Source organism: Amphiura filiformis, chromosome 5, assembly GCF_039555335.1.
Source record: "Amphiura filiformis chromosome 5, Afil_fr2py, whole genome shotgun sequence".
NCBI classification, from domain to species: Eukaryota; Metazoa; Echinodermata; class Ophiuroidea; order Amphilepidida; family Amphiuridae; genus Amphiura; species Amphiura filiformis.
Window position 1 is genome coordinate 23,449,436 of NC_092632.1, and position 16,808 is coordinate 23,466,243.

Genomic DNA, 16,808 nt, shown 5'->3' on the forward strand with positions numbered 1-16,808 from the left:
TAAAGCGCTCGAAAGCGGTTGTTTGAAAAAACCCGAAGCTGCCGGCTGATAAAACAGGCAGTGACCCAATAGTAAACAGACGTAGTGACCTTTGAAAGAAAGTCACACATAGCATTCAGGCAAAGGGAATAGTGATGATCGATGTCGAGGAATTCTTGTACAGAAACCTCACTCAAACAAAATTACAAAACAACTTTATTACTTGTCGATATTTTAGTGCCTTTGTTTAAGGCTGCACTACTAGAAGGAATAGTATACCATGTGAAGCAACAACTATGGCGGGTGTAAGGCAACATTCAAGAAACTTATTTGCTCTTTGTGGAAGTACCTTCTTCTTTATGTCTTCATATTTTACTACTGTGACATTGCAGAGCAGCTTCAATACAAGAAGAGACTTTGGATTAACAAGTCTTGCAGCCTTATATGGATTCTACAGTCTGTCCTGTTTTATATCACCTGTTGTAATCACAACTTTGAACACAAAATGGACAATTGTCTTCTCAAGTATTCTCTATTGTATATTTATCGGCGTTAATATTTATCCAAGATTTTTCACGTTAATACCAGTTGCAGCGCTGGTTGGACTATCTGCTGGACCTTTATGGAGTGCACAGGCTTCACATCTAACTACAACAGCTTTAAATCTGGCACTTCTTACTAAAGAAAATGCTTCCAGAGTAATCAGCCGATTTAATGGAATATTTTATTTATTTTATGTAGCATGTCTGATTCCGGGGACTTTAATATCATCTCTTATATTACACGGTGGCGGGGCAATTTCTTTAGGTGCTCACAAATCCACTTCTTCTTTGAATCAATGTGGAGCGAATAGCTGTATTTACAGACAAAATACATTTGTGCCTAGTAATTTGATGAATTCAACTTACAATGTGACTTCTTATATGATCGAAACACCAAGTGTAAAAACTAGACTAACACTATTTGCCATCCTTGCAGGATGGGGACTTTTGGGTTCTATAATAGCTTTGCTGCTATTGGATCCATTAAGAAGTTTTTGTAAAGTAGTACCTCATCCAAGAGACTTCTACGATCATACCATGAGTATCTTCAAGGTGATGAGGAAAGGGAAATTTTTACTGCTGGTTCCGTTGATTGCTTTCACATCTCTAGAAGTTGGATTTACCTACGCAACTTTTACCAAGGTATATATTGCACTGAAATATATGTTCTTATCTTATAGTGGAATTCTAAAAACAAAAGAAAGTCGCTCAAAATTTAAAATGGAATAGTGTTTACATGCTTTTAACATAGAGCTAACTTCTTTTATTAAAGTTAGACATTTTGTTGTTCCTATATCATTATATTTTATAACACTGATTTCCAATATAATGTCTCTTTGGGATTCCCTGTTCCTGTTTTTGTCTCTGCTACAAAACAGACGCACACACAGCTGTGAAATCTTGTTTAAACACCTGAATATAGAAATCTATACGTTGAAAGAAAACTGACGTTGAAATGTTTACCTTAAACTTGCACGATTTTAGCGATTCACTGAAAACATTCAGGGGAAAGTCGTCTAGTCTATGTAGTTTTTGAGTTGATATTTTTCCTGGCGGCATAATTCATTCTAATGTAACACAGTTTTTCTTTTGAATTTACAGCCTCGGTCTATTTTTTGTGGGACATGAGAGCACCTCAGACCTATCGAAATTATTTGATATCAGAATGACATTCTTCGTATTCAGAATGCAATTCGATATGTCTGATGTGCTCTAATGTCCCAAAATAAATACTGTCCAAACGTTCATACCCCAGCCCTTAAGGGGTTTCATACTCAAATTTTTAATTCGTAAGCTGCTCTAGTTTTATCAATGAAAGTCTTTGAATTTTCCTCTAATTATCTCCAATATTATATGACATATTATGATATTTAATACGAGTGTAATGACATCATTTAACTGTTTTAGTACAAATTATAAATATCTTGTCTCAAATTACTCGGCTCAAGTAAAGAAAGTGAAATTTATCACAACGGGAATCGCGGTCTGATGCTTTTGGTTGATAGGAATCAGATCTTATACGCAGGCCGCGAGAGTTACACACCTATCTACATCTGTGATTGAAGGCATAATATTATGACAGCCAGCTGATCTCATTCCCACAAAACAGGAACATGTCAAAATGTTATTTTTTAAGTGTTTGACAATAGCTGTAAAGATAAGAAAATAAGCTTTAAAATGATACACATGCATATGTTTTTGTATCAATCATGTAAACTTTTGAAGATAAATTTACAGCACTGAAATGCATTATGCAGATTAACAAAAGTCAACCACAATCTATGAGTCAACAGACAATTAGGCCTATTTATTTAGTAGGATCCTCCTTTTCATGAATCAACAAACATTGATTAAGTATCCTTCTCTTCTAAAATCAACAGAGATATTGATTAAGTAATCCTCTAATTCTTGAATCAACAGACACTTTATTGATTAAGTAATCCTCAGTTTTAACATATGTATTTACTGAATTCTCCTTTTTAAAATTAATTACAGTCATGCAACTATTGATAAAGTAATCCTCTTTGCTTAAATCAACAGACACTTATTGATAAAGTAATCTCCTTTTCTTAAAAATTAACAGACACATTTCTCAATGGTAGGTATCAACATGTTCCGAGTTGTAGGAATTGGTCTGAAAAAAGGTGTGGATTGCTGAAAATACTAAATAAGGACAGAAAGAGCTAGAAAGACGATCGAGAGAGACAAATCTTGAGCCCCTCCCTTGATAAGCATGATAAGCTTACACCTGATCTGATAGTATATTTTATAAGTGGCAAAACTTTTAAAGGCAATACACAGATGGAAATGTAAAGACGCATTTGCCCGTGCACCTGTTATTACAACAAGAAATAATTTAAGTTATACTATCTAAAGCAAAACATTAATATAACAATTAATCAGCAGGGGTTACCAGCTTACTTGTCTCTGCAATATCATTGCATGAAATGTACTAGCATATAAAACGTGGTTAGATATTTGCATGCATCTTTTAAAGCGCATTAACGCATTATTTATGGACTGTTTTCAGTATGTGAAAAGTACAATACGTTAACCACTTGTACTTAGTCATATTTTTGAACCATTTTTTGTTATTTTCATTATTATCTTGTTTTGAAGAATCTCTTTCAATCTAACCACGCACCGCCCAGCAATCACCCTAGGCGAACCACAGTTAAATTGACTAGACCATGCAGACGAACAGGAAACCGAAGATTGAATTCCATATTTAAATCATATGGTGCATACATAATTGTCAGGTTTTGTTCATATATACTATACATACTATAGGCCTATGTGAGTTTCAAAGATGACACACATAACATATCTGCTAACAGATGCATGATAAGACCTTAAATCTTTATGAATTAGCAACAATAACCAAATCTGACCCTCTTAAGCCAATATAAGCAAACCATGGCTCTCAAACTCCGCAAAATGACAGTTCGTTAATATTATAAACAAAATTTCGACCTTTCAGTAAGGTCTGTTATTTTAACGCAGGGGCTCGTACATTCTAATATAAAGAGATATAAAGGCACAATTAGAAGCTCTTAAACCGCACAGTTTATGCTGAGACCATAAAAGACTCTTTTAACATATTCTTTTGATGATAGAAGATGGAGACACTCGAGGCCGAGAATTAGCCTTTAGGGGTATGGCGGACACAATATGGCGCTGCACGAAATGGGTAAAGGCTTTTGAATTTGGCGGGTTTACCCATATTGAATGCTGCCCTCCTATTGTGTACGCCATGCTTCGAAAATGCTACATTAATGATATTATGAACTATTTAGAATAATATATAATGTATCGTCAGAGGTAGAGCGATTCCCTTATTCTCATCATAGACCCTCTAGATATCTAGAGGGTCTATGTTCTCAAATCTAATATGATAACACAAAAATGAGGAACGGGGGTAATTCCTTTGACACTATACGAACAAGTTTGGGTGTGGGGTATGGGCAAACATGCATGTATTCCACTTCCCCAGGGACCGATCATGATAGCAGAGCCCTTATCTTAGTACCCATATGAAGCCAATGTACTTTAGGACAAATCCACCTTGCACTTGACTATGATCATCTAAGATGCGATAATGTAATTGGTGTTGATAGGTATAGGTATCATCTTAGACACCTAACATGTCACAGGTAGGGACCATTAGATGCTTTGTCATGGGTTTCAAAATCTATACCATCCAAACCAATAAGTTTCCCCCGGGAGCACTTATCACAAATGACCATATGGGTATGCTCCCCGGAAAGACCCCTGTTTTTGGAGCGCGCAGCTCCAAAAGAACCCTGAATTTTACCAGAATAGAGCATTGAAAGACCCCTGATTTTGATAATTTCAGCTCTAAAAAACACCAAAAAACCAAGAAAGGCCCTTGATTTTGACCGTTTACAACCTAGAGAGACCCCCTTTTACACCGTCAGCTCCCAAAGATCCATCACACCCGATTCCGGGGGAGCATACTCACCAAAATATTGATGACGTGTCCGCCCTGGAAATTATTAAAGTTTAGAGTGTCTCCAAGTTTCTCACACATCGTCAACAATGCAAAGATGGGTTAGATATCTGATATATAATTTCTGTAACCATGTAAAATATTATTATTTCCCCAGATGTTTCACTTTTTTTTTATCATTGGTCTTTTTTTAGAAACACTTCACTGAAAGGCTCGTATGATATAGCGATGAAGGCAACCACACATTTTTTGCTTATCTTATTCAAATAGAAACATATTTCAACCCTTGATTCACATCGTATCATATTTACAAAATAGATCAGCAAATTCTGCAAATAGAAATGGTAGCCTAAATCGTAAGTTTGATTATGTGTGGAAAATAATGATAGTCAATATACTATTTCTAGGGTCCATGGTTTTACCATGTTTACCTCGCCCTGAAAACAATATCTTTCTTTATTATATGCAACATCTTGCAAATACTCAATAATTTTGAATTTAAATATTTGAACCTAATATGAACTATGATGACTACATGGATAACTTTGAAACTCTAATTAAAGACATCGCGATTAAAGTGGAGATAAATCACATTTGAATCATCTTTAGTGTCACTGCCAATTTTTAGACAAAAGCACTCACCAATCATCGCACTTAATTGTTCCCCGGGATTTGTTCTTAAATTCTTTAAGATTTCCATTTTCAGATTCCTTACAACCCTATAACAAGTTATTCAGTATGAGGAGCAGCTAAGATAGATAAAATAATTGCACAAATATGAATCAGGTTGTGTTTTGATTATTGCAATCTTTTCCCGTGCTACTCCATAGCAGGATATTGTCCAGATTTCCTGACAGAAGCTCTCTATCCACAGAAGTATATCCCATCATCCCATCATGCATTGTTTTGGAATCTATGACACCAGCAGATAATCTGAAATAATTATTGCCAAATTAAGACATCATTTAACCGTGGGCTTTCTGATAACAGTTTCAAGATGTATTTTTATGTTGATTTCTATGAACAATGACTACCTATAAATATAAAAGTCCCACTGTTAGAATCACGGGATAAACTGTTATGGGTGTAAATTTAGATTGAGTAAACTTGGCCATATTGGGTTAATATACGCGGGTTAGGTACTAGAGACGTTACTCAGTGGTTTGGAAAACTTTTTGTCTCTAGGGAAAATCAGATTTACCTACAATCCGCGAAATTAATAGTTGGCACACTTGCACTAAACAATGGAAATGCGTGCCCTATTAAAATTGGGGAGGCGAGGGAAACATGCATGCAATATATGTGAAGTACAGACTCCCCTATATCTCATCCTTCCCCACTCCCCATCATTCAATGTTGGAGGGTCTCACGGACCTGTTGACAACATGGCTTGGTCCAACATTGAATTGGGGGAGCGGGGGCAGAGATACACCAAAAGACAGGCAAACTGTGCCAACCTTTTTTTCGTGGATTGTAGTATGAGTTTGGTAAACAGTGCAACACCACAGAATGTAGAAATGCTCATACTTTTTTGATGGTAGGCCCTATATCTCGAAACGACGAAATAGGCCTATACAAGTTGTGAATGTTGAATTGGGTAAAGGCAACATATTATTTACCCAACAATGTAGTAAAACAATTACACAATACTATCAGCAAATTACCCAATACTAATGGGTAAAAGCAATTATATTACCCAACAAATAAAAAATAATAATAATGAGGTAAAATAATTGCCCAACACAATTAGGAAATTACACTACCGTATACTATTACTATTGGATAAAGGCAATATATTATGGAAAAAATACCCAATAAAAAGTACACAATACTATTGGGTAAAGGCAATATATTACCCAACAAATGAACACAATTTACCCAATAATGTATTAAGATAATTACCCAATACCATTGGATAAAATTAACAAGTTGGTAAGTTGTTTACCCTAATTCCGAGTAACCTTTGCCCAATCAGGGTTTGGTAACAATATTTACCCAGAAAAAGGGTTATTCATAATTATAGCACCCAGCGTTTGGGTAAAACAGTGTCCTATGATCATGTGTGATGCAAAGCCCCATGGGAAGACATAACTTCTGTTGTGATCTATATCCAGCTATCATCCAAAAGATGCTTGCATATGGCAAGGTCTTTCAGATAAAAAGTGGGCATAAAGTTACTTCGAGGATCTCAATATGCTCATTATGAGTACACAGTTCTTTAAACCTAATAGGCTTCTGCATTCATAGAATGACATTTGAGCGTGTTAGGTACAAAGACTCGTACTCCACAACTTAAGTTCAACTTTTGACCTTAACTGAACTTCGCCCGGGACTTCGCCATCGGAGATGAGATAACATTAGCTCATTGCGCTTCCTTCAACGCTATTTGAGATCTATTTTAAGAACTTCTTGACCGACAATAAACATGTTTGAATACATTTCAAATGTAGATTACGATTCTAGTACTGAAACATTACGGATTGTATCAAGAATGTTGAAGCTGGCTCGTTTGGTGTGTTGGTCAGCTGCGCTAAAGTGCGCAAGCGTAACTGCGCTAAATGACCCATTCAAAGAACGATACCCGTTTAGATTGATGTTATCAAACTTTCAGATGAGCCGAAGCAGATAACCGTTTTGATAAAGTCAATATTTATATTTTTCAACCTGATTTATTAAGTGAGAAGAAAGATAAATTATTTCTTTTTCCCCAGTGAACTATTTTCCAGGGATCAAAATAGGGATTACCAATGATAATAATAGAGAGTACGGTGTAAATTGAAATCAGTTCAACTTGCTGTCACAAATGTTTCTTCTGAAAATTGAAAGCAAATGTATCTTGTCATTGAAAGAGATGCGTGACCATACAGTATATGTATATTAAAACTGAAATCAAATATGATCGTTTTTCCCTATCTTCATGATTGGTTATTTATATACCGTAGGAGCTGGAGGAGTGTGTAATTTCGATATCTGCATTATATTTGTGTTTTGTACCTAACATTTTAAGATCATTTTGTGATGTACAACATATTCATTGGTGTTAAAAAAAACCCAGAACTGATGAGCATGTTTGAGACCCTGTGCTGAGGGAGGAAAGAGTTGTCTCTCTCATGGCTCCTTAAAGAGTGGATATTTCACTCTTTTTGAGCAAAATTCACAATAAATTATTTTGAAAAGCAAAAGATTGAAATTTCACTTTAAAAGAGTGAATTTCACTCCAAAAGAGTAAAAAGTGCACTCTTTATAGGAAAATTGTACATTTTAATTCCTGTTGCTTCTCTTGACCAGCCAGGGACACATTTAGTATGCATTGCTAGCTGTTCAATAGCAAAAGTTATTTAAAAAAACCCGTTTATTAATATCGGATCGGATCGGATATCGGCCGATATTAGGAACATCAATATCGGATATCGGATCGGTAAACAGAAGTCGTTTCGGTTCAGCTCTAATCCTTTATAGCTCCTTACTCCTTTGTGAACATTTCACGCTTTGGGAGTAATTTTCACTCTTCTTGGAGTGATGTTCACTCTTTTTGAGTGCATGAATACTCACTGTTTTGGTTCACTCTTTTACATAAATGTCAAGATACTGGCTCGTTTTGTTATACTACCTCACTGGACATGCAAAGAACTTCAAGTTCATCTATGCGTATTATAGTTCTATGAAATTCAAGATGAATTCAAAGATAAAAGCAATTAAAAAAACAAACATATAGAATGAATCTTGAAAATTCCATGCCTGAAAAGATATACAAACAATTCTTAAGAGACATTATTTGGAGACGAATTCCTTCCTATTAATATCGATTATATTAATTTCCTTCAATTACTCACTTCTGTCATTATCAGTTAGAAACTTTGATTCCTCCGTGAATTTAATCATGCACGCCTTGGGCAAAATCTGTTCAAACTTCAACTTTTCAGCAAATATATAGAGTTGGTTTATATGAGGGCAATGCCCCTTCTATACAAGACATATTAATTGTGATTCATGGAACAAAAGATATTATCATTTGATGAAGTTGTTAACTATATCGTACTATTAATATTATATTGAACAATAAACATGATAAATACTCGTACGTGTGACGTTGTTATAAAACTATGTTAACATGTATGAAATCGTTATATAAATTTCTTGAGTTATTTAAACCAATCAAAGTTGATAAGAATGTTGTATTTTCACTGAATGCTATTTCGTGACTTGCCACACGAGATAACCTTTCCATGTTTAATTTGAACCCACAATAAATACAGGTCTGTAGATTTTGGGTGTGTGTGAGTGCATGTGCTTCCACAAAATATGTGTATTGTGAGTTTAAGGTGGTACTACACCCCCTGATAAATTTCGTGACAAATTTTTTTCATAAAATAACTGCACACTGGTAACAAAAGTTATGTATATTATAGGGGCAAGGAATCCAATTACTTCGCTGAAATTTCAGTGATTCAAGACAATTAAAGTGGTTCATTATAATTATATGTTAAGAAATGAGGTATATTCTAGCGGTACCTCTTTTCTTTTCATAAATAATGTACCGCTTGTCGTGAGTCACTGAAATTCCATAGTAACTTTTGTTACCAGTGTGTTATTATTTTTTGAGAAAAATGCAAAAATAGCTCAAAATAGTCACAAATTTATCAAGGGGTGTAGTACCACCTTAAGGGCGAGTATTATCAACATTGATGTAATAGCTTTATAATATAGCCTATTCAGTAACATGTAGGAATCTACGCACACAGGGCGTATCCTTACTTTAGTTCTATGAAATAGGGTTTAGACACCAGTGCAATTCAATATTTTGAGAGTAACTGTGGTTTACAGTAAAATTGGTAAAATTGACAGCCTCTTCATACGTAACTCATGCAATGAAGTTTGCCCGGGAAGTTTGGTTTATTCTCCAAGTCAAAGTTTCAAAACAATCTTATCTTAAGTCACTCCACCTTTGCCGTCAAGGAAAAACAGCTGAATAAAGCAGCTTAAAGCCATGTTCTAGTATTACTTAAAGTGACTGGTTGTGATTGATCATGGTGATAGTAGCTGATGGTATTGCATTCGTGTCAGAGATGCATTAAGATGTCCATACTACACAGGTGCTTAATACGGGCAGATTTAACATGTTTACGTGTCAGGAGATAAACGTGAACATAACAATCACTGCCCCATTCTGCTTTTGCTGTTACTGATTCCTTCATTCAGGAAAAACACACCCACAATATATAGGTAGAGCTAGGTAGGGGTGTGTGGGTGTTTACATAGTAGTACACATCCGCACTATCGCACACACACCCCTCACATCTAGGGTCACTTCCCTACAAACACCCCTACACCGTCACCACCACTAAATCGCGGAAATGCCAGCACAGGTCTGTTCTGATATTGTGCAAACAGACAGTCATCACTTTTATGGTGTCATGAATTTCCTTGCATATTGGAAGCAAATTGTGAGACGCAAATCTTATAGACATGCAGATCAGACTCTGGAAATGAATGTTAAAACCATTTCGTGATCCACAGCCTCATGCTCTCAACCCCTCACTTTTCTCAACAACAACAAAAAAGTTTTTTTTTTATACCACTGGAAACGGTACCTCTGACTACATAATGTTTAGTACACAAAAAATCTTGCAGATTAAGTCGTTTAGCAATGCAATATCGCCAAATTTGAATTTCGTTCTGTACCAGAACATGCGGTAATTTTTATACAAACTTATTAACGCATGCGCACGTTATCAGAAGTTCAAATTTATTGGTTGCAAATTATGTTAATCAACAATTCACCTGGTAATTCGTGCTGGTTAAAATGTGTTAATACTCGTTGGCCAAAAAAAAATACCCGAACCATGCAGGTGCTAGCGGGTTTTAAAATATCCCCTTCCATGATAAACATTGGGTACCCGGCACTCGGACACCCCAGAACAGCTCATCAACCAAATTTAGTTTTCTCAGCTCACCCTTGTTGAAAATCTTTCGTAGTCATAGTACATTTTGAGAAATTAATGACTTTATCGGAAAACTTTTCGGAGAACGATGCTTTAATGTCAAGACCCCTTAAAAGTGCATTCCTTTTTATTTAGTATAGACTTGCGTATTTAGGGTTGATCATTAATTGATTGTCAAGTTCACGTTTAATAAACCTTTATAAGTTGTAAGTGGTAATGGAAAAATGTGTGCACAGAAACCTCATAAGAGGGTCATTCAAAAAGTTCTGCTTCAAGGCTTATAACTTAATTTCCGTCAATAGCCTGACAAAACGTTACAAGAGTACATATGGATTGGAATTTAAACGTTGAAAGAAATACAAGAAGATACACGATTTACAGAAATCATGAGGTTGGGCCCCGGGGGTTGGGCATGCGTTGTATGTGATAATCGTATTGCATCTTCTACATCTGACAATTGGTAATTAAAACAGTTGTAAACACGGTTAGAAATGTGCACTTGGCAACAATAGGGCCCTTACTAATTTATATTTTAAAGATATCTGGGAGTCTGGGTGAATGCTAACGGGCAAGGGCGAACCATATTCCGGGTATTAATGTCATAAATACGTGGTTCAATTTGTGAAAACAGGCAATTGACTTAAACATGAGCTCTGATTCTGTTCATTCTAATCAGTCGTCGTGACTTGCTTCTAGAAATGCCCGTGCATATGTTTTGAATTGTACAAGAAATCCCATATTTATAACTTCTGTAAATCCTAATTTTCTTCATTCCAGTTTTTCGTGACTTGCTCTATCGGAGTTCAAAACGTCGGTTTTACTATGTCAGCATATGGCGTCGGAGGCCTACTAGCGGCTGTGTTGAGTGGAGGATTAGTGAGATACACCGGTAGGCTCCCGTTATTAACGGCCGGATTCCTCTGTCAAGTGTCCCTTCTGGTACTGATGTTGATGTGGGTACCTCATGTTGGTCATGAATGGCAAATCTATGGTATGGCCGTGATGTCCGGAGTAGGAGGATCCATTAGATTAACTCAAATATGTGGTTTGTATTATGTTCTTTATTTTATGATGATGATACAAAAATTGTCAATGACACGCGACGGGTTAAGGTGCAGAGGTTGGTGCACTTTCTCCGGATAGTTTGGGTTTAAAAATAACCACCATGTCTCCCTTGCTTTACACTCATCCTAATCAAGCCAGTAATTATACAGATGCAAACGTATAAATGAATAAAATAAATAAATGTTTGTTATTTAACGTGCAGCACACTTCCCGGGGGGGGGGGGGTTCTTCGAAAAAATTTGTACGGGGGTGTGCCACGCAGACTTTCGGATGCTGACTTTCTCTATACCTACTTTTTGCTGTTTTTGCTACCCATCAATATACAAATTTTCAATAAAAGCACCCAAAAAGCACCCAAATTTGCCATAATTGGGCGCATTGGTCTCCACTGAAAACCCACCCATCGACATACCAAAATTGCTGAAAAGGTACCCCAAAACCGTGGCACGTCCCCGTATGCCTTCAACCAGGAAGAACCCCCTCCGGGGCACACTTACAGCAATTTATTTATCCACGGGCACTGAGATATATCAGAGTCATTTCGCTTTAACAAGGCAACCATAACAGCTCCCCATTTACACCTTGGTGGGCTGAAGCAAAAAGCGGCGAGTACAGCTCCCGGTGCCTAAGTGTTCATTGCTGCAGGTGTTCAACCCCACGACTGTCAAGCTATACACCGCGATTATGAGTTTACCACTGCGATGCGCTAAAATTGAAAATAATGGCTTACTTATCATGCTTATAATGATTTGTAGAATGTTTTTATATTTATATTAAATGCAGATATATGAATAACATAATTTTTTTATTTTATCTGATATATTCGTAGGAATTTTAATACCTTCGTTATTTTTATACTTTGCTTTGCAGCTTTCCTCGGAGTTCTCTTTCCTCGTGACCAGGAGGCTGCGTTCACGGCTTTCAACATTTTCTCTGGAATTGCTTATTCCGTGTACTTTGCACTCGAAATAATCCACCAAATTTGCGTGGTCTATTTAATCTACACATTACTTGCATGGTTAGTGCTTGCAATGGCGCTTTATTATAGCGTGGAATGGAAGACCAGACGAGTAGGATTCCTATCTATAAACGATGAGGTGTCATACGAAGAGCACTGGCAGGAATTAGACAAAAGAACCAAGTTATTACAACAACCTGATGATGATGATGATGATGATGATGAAAAACAATGCAATAATTCGGCAACTACTTGCTTGAATATAAAAGAGACATCCAAGTCTAAATCGAAACTAAAGTGTAAAGACAAAAAACAACGTCCGCGTAGTAAGTTGTTGGTGGAAGAAGTAGAGACGGTTGTGTGAGCGTACAAAAGACATTCATTGTGAGTTTCACATACTGCCGAACCCTGGATAGTTATATAAGACGTCCTTTTTATTATACTTACTATAGAGGGCGACACATGACGGTCGATATCAACAGGGTTATCGACCTTTATTCGCTGGCGAAGTGATGTAATAATCGGATTAACTACCATAACAATAGGTGAAAACAATTTTTGAATATACCGCGCTGCACTAGAACGTTCATGCGGTACCTCTGCATTGAACCATATCATACTGATCACGCGTATCTTTGAAAAGGTGGCATTGTATTCAATCTATGATGCTTATTCCGCTGTACACAATAGGTGATACCCAAACGGGACGGATATCTAAAGCGAATAAGACAGTTCTTCAGTTTATAGGAACGGTACGGTATAAAGTAATTTGGAATTCGCGTTATGCGGAAACTACGATGGTTCATATACCGCTACTGAAGGTATACGTGTATTCGCCGTAGGAGTGACGTAATAATCGGATTAACCATAGCAATAGATTAATGCAATTTTTGAATAGATCTCCCTGCACTACAAGCAGATTGCACGGGTGCGAGTGATCAGCATAAATATATGCATATTCTATAGAATTACGATACAGATCTTTATCTCTGTTCTTTGACATAGATGGTTTAATGCATAGGTACCGAGTGAACGTTGTAGTGCAGGGCGATATATTGCTATGGTAGTTAATCCGAATGATTACGTCACTTCTACGGCGAATAGTTATAGCTGTAAGTTAAGTTTTAAATATGGAAATGTATGTGAATGAAGTATTCTACATAAGCTTAGGCTATACATACTCCGTGGCGAACCTGGCGATGTTACTACATTATCACTACCGTAAAAATTCGTTAATAAGCATATGCATATGTGCCTACTAATGAGTTGCTCGGAAAAAACGAATTTTTAGGGTAGTTTGTTAACCTTTTCCATTTTTGTTCTTTTTATTTAAAATCATCTGTGTTACCAATATTTGTAAATCAAAAGAGAATAAATGAAAAAAGTGTAACAAACTACCCTAAATGTTTGTTCTTGCATGAGCAACTCGTTAATAGGCGCATATGCTTATTAACGAATCTTTACGGTAGATATGGGTACATAATACATAATGGTATACATAATGTATTTCAAATTAATTTTATGTACTTCGGACATTTTCGGTTGCATATTAATAGATGTTGTCTGCTGAATTGCACTGGAATCCACTGTAAATTGGCCAGAACACATGGAACGCGTTCATTAATGTAACGATTTTTTTAACACATGACACGTGTTCAACTTATTTAGAGAACACTAGTGTGAACACCTGAGACGTGTTCATAAGATACAGTTGAACACATGACACATGTGTAATAAGTGTTCTAAAATATTTCAGAACACCAGTGTTCAAATGAAACAAAGAAAGACATAGGGAAATTTTGAACACGTGTCAAGTGTTCAAAAGGTGTTACATAAAATGTGTTCTAAGTTTTGAAAATGTTGTCTTATTTTTCAAAATCAAATATTAATGTAACAATGTTTCCTTTTTGTGATAGTGCTAGGTAAAGAGACACTATTTAAGGCAGATTTTAGTATGGATATGCAGACATCTTTTCATAACTATTCTTGGAAACAGAGACAGAACACTATGTCAAGTGTTCTATGACTTTTACAGTGTGGGTACAGTCAAATGCAACACTAAGATGATGAGATAAATGAGATAACTAAAGATGATAGAGTAGCTCCCAGCAAACACAGGACGTTGTTAAAACGTTTTGAAAGGGTTATAATTTGCTCTGGTTAAAACGTTTGAAAAACATTAAATGTCGGGTTTTATAAAAGTCATTTAAACGTTTCAAAAAGTTTTGTATAAAAATACACTTGTATAACAACATTTGTAAAATGTTGTCAAAATATTTTGTAACATATCTTTTGCGGACATTTTTTGCCAAATATTTTGACAAAACTGCATTATAATGTATTAGAATATTTTGCAGTAAGTTTTCAGGAAATGTTTTTGAATGTTATAAAAACGTTTAATATCGTTTATATACCCTTTAAATAACCAGACATTTAAACATTTTTTGGCAACTTTTTCTAACCTTTAGCGAATAATTTTAATAATTTTGTGTTTGCTTGGTAAGTGAGGTTAAACATGCACATCTACCAGGACACAGTTCTTTAACCCCAATATCGTAATATGAAAACTGGTACTCATAAACTTGAGGTCAACTGAATGAGCTGCGCCATTGGAGACGATACTATACATAATGGACGACTTTCGAGACACTAACGCCGCATTTATGATAATATTTATAACAACGGAATATCAAAAATTTAGATTTGTTTACACAGTATGTCTTTATGATTATTTACCTTGTCAGTTCTGTGTAGTTCGTGATTGAATGCCAATGCATTACCTAGTTTTGACCACGGTCTCTGTTTTGACAAATTGACACGTCAAAACTGTATTTTTCATTTTATCTTCTGTATCTTATCCTATGTTTATTCATGGGTCATCCGTTTAGTTGCACTTTTTGTCAAACTTCGAAGCAATATTGTGTAACATGCTCTTCTAGGTGTGGCAAATAAGTCTTGTTGCCATGGAAATGCTCAGTGCTCTCCTTTTATCTTTATCTTGATACGTATAAGGGGATGTATGTTGATGACCTAATTTAAAAAAGATTTAGTAAATCCTATTTTGAGTGAAGGGCTAATCACACCCTAAATACGCAGGTGTCGGTATTGAGATCAAATTATCGCAATTCCACCTTCAATTTCCTATTTATAAAAACGGAATTCCGATATTTGTAATAACATTAAGATGTTGAAATATCGGATTCAGATACATAAACGTGGAATTTAAAATAAATAAAGAAATATTGTTTACCTGTTAATTTGAGAAATGAATGGAGACGCCTCGGTTCAGACGTTTTCCCAGGCAAGTTCTTCCTGGCATAAAAGACACAAATACTATAACATGTATAATGTATTTTAGTAGTCCGGAACCTGATACAATCTGATTCATATAATCTGAATATTCAAAAGTAAAACGTGCATCTTTTGACGTTATCTCCCACAGTGGGGGTTAAGGACATATCTTCATGATAGGGGGTGTACTGGAATAACCCAAAACCCAAAACTTTGGAACCAGACAATTGTACATTAAACGCTTTCTTATGATGTCTTCGTCCCAAGTAATTATGTATTTAGCTGCTTTGATAAAATAAGAAGATACGTTGTTTTACTTTGGGACCACACCCACCGTGCAAAAACATGTAGAATATCTGCCTCTAATAAACATACGTTGGCTTATGTTATGTTTTGTACTCTTACCATGCTTATTAAGTTCTACATTTTAAGAACCTTTTTATGTCCCACTTGGAACTTTTTTAGAAGAGTGATACCGCATTTTATACTCGGGAACTTATTATTATGTCTATTATAAATAAGCCAATGTTCTTTTGATACAGAATCGATATGTTGTCTCATCTTTCTTTCGTGTCATTTTTTTCTATAATACTTAAAAAATACTTATTAGAACATGCAGGGTAAAATATCACTATCATGATCATCATTATTATTATACAATATACAGTAAAAAATACGGTTCAATCAGGTTTTGAACTCCCAAAAGGGAATTTGTCTTTTCCTGCAAAACATTGCAAAACACTAGTATTTTTCATAACAATCTCGTGAAAATGCCAAATATTTTTCAGACGTATCCTGTTTTTGGTTCTTTTCGATTTGACATTGCTTTCAAAAGTACAATGCTTCTTGTTTTGAAAAGAAGTGATCTCTTTCTCTCAAAAACAATCTTCTGTAGATTAATTGAGGTTTGTTTTCACGATTGGGGCACTATCAAGTCAGACGAACGCGCAAAAAATATTTGAAATGTGCAGGATTAGCTTAAAAGTGAAGAATAATATCTAAAGAAGGCCACGAAAAAAACCCCCGTGTTTTACGGGCCAGACCAGCTTTTGCATTTTGAC

The 16,808-nt window shown here is 35.7% G+C and overlaps 1 protein-coding gene across 1 annotated transcript; it reads left to right on the forward strand.

The window, feature by feature from the left end:
• Nucleotides 1-96: 96 nt before the first annotated feature.
• On the forward strand, nt 97-16,291 carry LOC140152824 (protein unc-93 homolog A-like). The gene is made up of 3 exons (XM_072175336.1): nt 97-1,163; nt 11,211-11,478; nt 12,369-16,291. The coding sequence occupies exons 1-3, from the start codon at nt 276-278 to the stop codon at nt 12,818-12,820; spliced, it is 1,608 nt and encodes a 535-aa protein (XP_072031437.1). The 5' UTR covers nt 97-275; the 3' UTR covers nt 12,821-16,291.
• Nucleotides 16,292-16,808: the final 517 nt, after the last annotated feature.